The sequence below is a fragment of the Arachis duranensis genome, chromosome 9 (assembly GCF_000817695.3).
Source record: "Arachis duranensis cultivar V14167 chromosome 9, aradu.V14167.gnm2.J7QH, whole genome shotgun sequence".
Taxonomy (NCBI): Eukaryota; Viridiplantae; Streptophyta; class Magnoliopsida; order Fabales; family Fabaceae; genus Arachis; species Arachis duranensis.
The window spans coordinates 21,311,899-21,316,056 of record NC_029780.3 but is presented as its reverse complement, the minus strand read 5'-3'; the positions used below and the strand labels follow the sequence as shown (position 1 = coordinate 21,316,056).

The 4,158-nt window shown below is 34.9% G+C and overlaps 2 protein-coding genes across 2 annotated transcripts in view; both read left to right on the top strand.

Annotated features, from left to right (window-relative positions):
* Positions 1-659, top strand: part of LOC107465094 (uncharacterized) — a gene marked incomplete in the record, with an annotated part of 9,662 nt that extends 9,003 nt beyond the window's left edge. Inside the window, 1 exon segment of the mRNA XM_021132127.2 lies at positions 10-659. Within this exon segment, the coding sequence (XP_020987786.1) occupies positions 10-131 (122 nt within the window).
* Positions 660-1,161: 502 nt separating this feature from the next.
* On the top strand, positions 1,162-3,382 carry LOC107465101 (uncharacterized; the record flags this gene model as incomplete). The annotated part of the gene is given in 7 exon segments (XM_016084093.3): positions 1,162-1,288; positions 1,443-1,529; positions 1,644-1,837; positions 2,165-2,260; positions 2,350-2,443; positions 2,637-2,756; positions 3,137-3,382. Coding segments are annotated over 7 exon segments (822 nt in total), but the record flags the coding sequence as incomplete, so codon positions are not given.
* Positions 3,383-4,158: the final 776 nt, after the last annotated feature.

Sequence of the window (4,158 nt, the reverse complement as noted above, 5' to 3'; positions counted from 1 at the left end):
GAATGGTAAGCCAACCACCTGTTTGGCGACCACAACCACCGCCACCGCAGCAACAGGGTGGACGACCTATGGCATATCCTCAACCCTCAATGCCTCCACCTTCCTATAGCCAGATGCCACCACCTCAATGAAGGAATTCAAACCCTTTTGGAAGGATCCAGGGTCCTATTATATTGAATTTCGCCACTGATTTTTAGCGTTATGTTTCTTAATTAATGTGGTATTAGATACAGTTGTTATCGGCATCCTTGACACTAGGACAGTTAACAATATAATTAAGAGTCCAAAGGAGAGATGCTCAACTCTTTAGCCTTGGGTTTGATATTGTTTTTAAGTAACTAATTTTCCAGAGTTCTTTCAAGCAATGGTGAATTGTAAAGGTGAATGAAAAATAGGAAGGAAATATCTGGCCTGTTTTATTTCTGCGATGGACTAAGCCTCCCCTAACAAAAGAACAAGTGACAATGAGGCCTTGATCTTTGCATTGTGAGATGCATTAGGTCTTCTGAGTCTGATTGTGAAGTCCGTTAAGAGCAAGCAGAGTGAGTTTTTGTCACGTGAACCCTGTGAGGTTCGTGTGATGTGCGAATTTATAATTGTCAAAACTGAACTGGTAATTGAGTTGGTCATGAAAGGGTCCTTAATGATTCTCTTTTTAATGCCTTTGATGTTCCTCTCTAGCTAATATTAAAAGGGATTTGCATCCATTGTTACATAATATACCGATTTAGGTCTTAGCTAACTCTTTCATATTTATTTGTGGATTTCGTATCCTCATCTTTATGCTTTCTCCTCAATGAAATTTCTTTTTCTAATACAAAAAGTATTTATTTAATTTTTTTCACAATCTCATAGCCAAATATTACATTCAAAAGAGTTGAAGGATGAATTCCAACTGGTTATTGTTTTTGTTTTTTTTTTTTTGGTCGATGATGTCAGAAACAGGGATACGTTACTTTGCTTTGATGCTTTAGCCAAACAAAAATTTCTTTGATAAACTGTGGACTAAAATTACCCATGGGTGTGTATAACATCTTCTGGCAGTGTTGTTTTCACCTTAATGTGTTGGTCTTTCTTAGTTTCTTTCTCTCCAATTTTATGTTTTGCCATTAATAGTTTGATGGAGATTATCAAATTCTGACGTGATGGTTATAAATTTAGGTACCAACAATGGCTATTGAAAGAGTTTACATTGCAAACAATACATCACTTATACAAGATGAAGTTCTATCCCATAGATTAGGCCTCATACCAATCATTGCTGATCCCAGGCTATTTGAATATCCAGGTCTAATTTCTATGTTGTCACCTAATTTGTTTCTGATTATGTAAATATCTTTCTTGTGTGATAGATAAAATTCTATATAGGTTGTTTTGCCGTTTGTGTAGATCTCGTAATATGGCAGACTTGAATTTGTCTCCTTTTTTTTGTTTGTGAATAGATAATGCTGGGGATGATAGGAATGAAAAGAATACCATTGTCTTCAAACTACATGTTGCTTGCCATAAAGGACAGCCACGTATGACCGGTAAATGAGTCTGGCTCTTGCTTGATATTGAAATGTTGCATTTAATTTTATTTGGCTATTTTAACTTTAATCATATTAGCAATCTTTTTTGTTTGATGATGTTGCAAAATGCAGTGAGATCAGATGAACTAAAGTGGTTACCTAATGGGAGTGAGCTAATAGCTGAAGATGCCAAACCAAGTGCAAGTTCAAAACCAAAGACATTTACATCCTTTACTTGCAGTCAAGAATCGATTCCCGAAATTTCCAGCAATCCAATTGGTCCCAAATATTTGGATATTATATTAGCTAAACTTGGACCTGGTCAGGTAAAAATTCTATCTACCTCACTATTTAGGGTAACATACATTTCAATTGAGTGCTTGGTGATAAATAAACTGGAAAAAGGAATTTATCTGTAGCTCTTCATAGAGATTGGGTGAGTTTTGCATGTTATATATACTGCGTGCTATTTGTGTGTGCTGATGTAGTAGCACTATGTGCTTTTCAATTGGAAACTTATCGAGCATAGTGCTTGAATAAGCAGATTTGAATTGGAAACTATCAGGTCTCTCTCCCCCTTTCTTTCCGAGAAAGACTAAAACTAGCAGTATTTCTAACCTAATATTTGGTTTACTGTATATGTGTTTTAATAGGAAATTGAACTTGAAGCTCATGCAGTTAAAGGTGTTGGTAGAACACATGCAAAATGGTCACCAGTTTCCACTGCTTGGTATCGGATGCTTCCGGAGGTAAGGGAATATAAGATATCAGTGTTGCTCAAATTTACTCACTACCAGAACTTACAGAAACTTGGCCTCTGTATGTTTGACTTATATAGGTTGTCCTCTTGGAGAACATTGAGGATGATCTGGCCGTCAAACTACAAGAAAAATGTCCAGTTGGATTATTTGACATTGAAGATATTGGGGAAGGTATTTTTGTTTTTAGATCCATGCTTCTTGCATCAGATATATCTTTCAATTGTTGACCACATTTTCTCTGGAAATTGCCATTGCTTTTGCATCAATGCCTTTTCCGTATTGTATACAACGTTCTGTAAATTACGCAAATGATGTAAAGTTTTCCTGTTGTGTAATAACTAGATACTGAGTTAATGTTGGACAGGCAAAAAAAGGGCCACGGTAGCCAGACCACGAGATTGCACTCTGTGTAAGGAATGCATTAGAGAGGGAAAAGAATGGGAAGATCGTATATCATTACGTCGTGTTAAAGATCACTTCATTTGTAAGTACTATGGTTCCTTCAAATTGTCTAAAGCTGTCTAATTTTCTTTTCTTTTTTGTATTAAAAATACTAAAGCACATGTAGGGCAGTGAGAGACAATTCCAAATAACAACGAGTAAACTAAAGAGAATATAGTACTGTGTAAACCAAAAACATAATGTGTAGTGCAAAAAACATAATGCACCATATTTGACCTCTCTCTCTCTCTCTGGCCTTATTTTACTTTCTCTCTCTCTCTCTGGCCTTATTTTACTTATGTTTAACTCAATATCTATTTTTCAAAGTAATCTTGTGTAATTTTTTCTGATAGGGATTATTGTTTTGATAGGTTCCCAAAATTACTTGCATATCTTTTACTTTTTTCTTCTTCACCCTTGTAGTTACTATTGAATCGACTGGAGCATTGCCCCCTGAAGTGCTATTCACTGAAGCTGTGAAGATTCTGGAAGACAAGTGTGAACGAGTAATTACTGAACTTTCTTGATTTTCTGTGGTATCTTGCAACGAAAGCAATGGTAAAAATGTAGTAGTGCATGATTACACATGGTTTGTATTGTTATTATCTTTATCTAATCCTCTAAGAATATATATTTTTTCTTTTGATATAAAAGCTCTCTTTTCTTGTAGTGAATCCCAACCCTTTTTAGCAAATAGGAAATCTGATTGGAGATTTTATACCAAAAAACATTCCTCGTTTAATGGTATATATACCATCTAATTAAAGGCTGAAATTGTTCCCAAGGTGGAATACTTGATTTAATTTATACCTCTGAAGTCAAACAAAAAGATGATTACAAAATGGAAAAAGAACTTTTCCTCTTCTCGAAACTAATTTATCCCCTATCAACCCAAACCAAAAAAAACTTACATATAATAAATGATTATTGTACAGCAATTGAGCAACGCATTTTAAGTTAGTTAGTTACCCACAACCAAAAGGTTTAGGAACCCGAAAGGAAGAAAGCCAAGTAGCACCACAGGCAGTAACATGAAACCATGCTAGTTTTTATATCCCATGTAGTATTGTCCGCCCCCATACAATTGTAGATTTAGACAAATTATTTTAGTATTGACACATGGTTGTATAAGTTTAAGATTACTTCAAAAGGATTAGAGTTTAAAAATGAGATCCCGTCACACTCCGAACACAACTACACTCAACTGAACTAAAAAACTAATATGAATGATGCAGAGAACCACAAATATTAGTGCTGTTAGGGTGCATTTGGAACAGAGATTGAGATTCAGAAATAGAGACCGAACTTAGTTTAAGTATTGTGTTCGGCATAAAATATACTAGATTGAGTTACGTATTGTGTTTGGTTTAAGATAGAAACTGAAATTAAATTATTCAAGTTACATTAATACTCCTATTATATTTTAGTTAAACAAAAACCCCTAG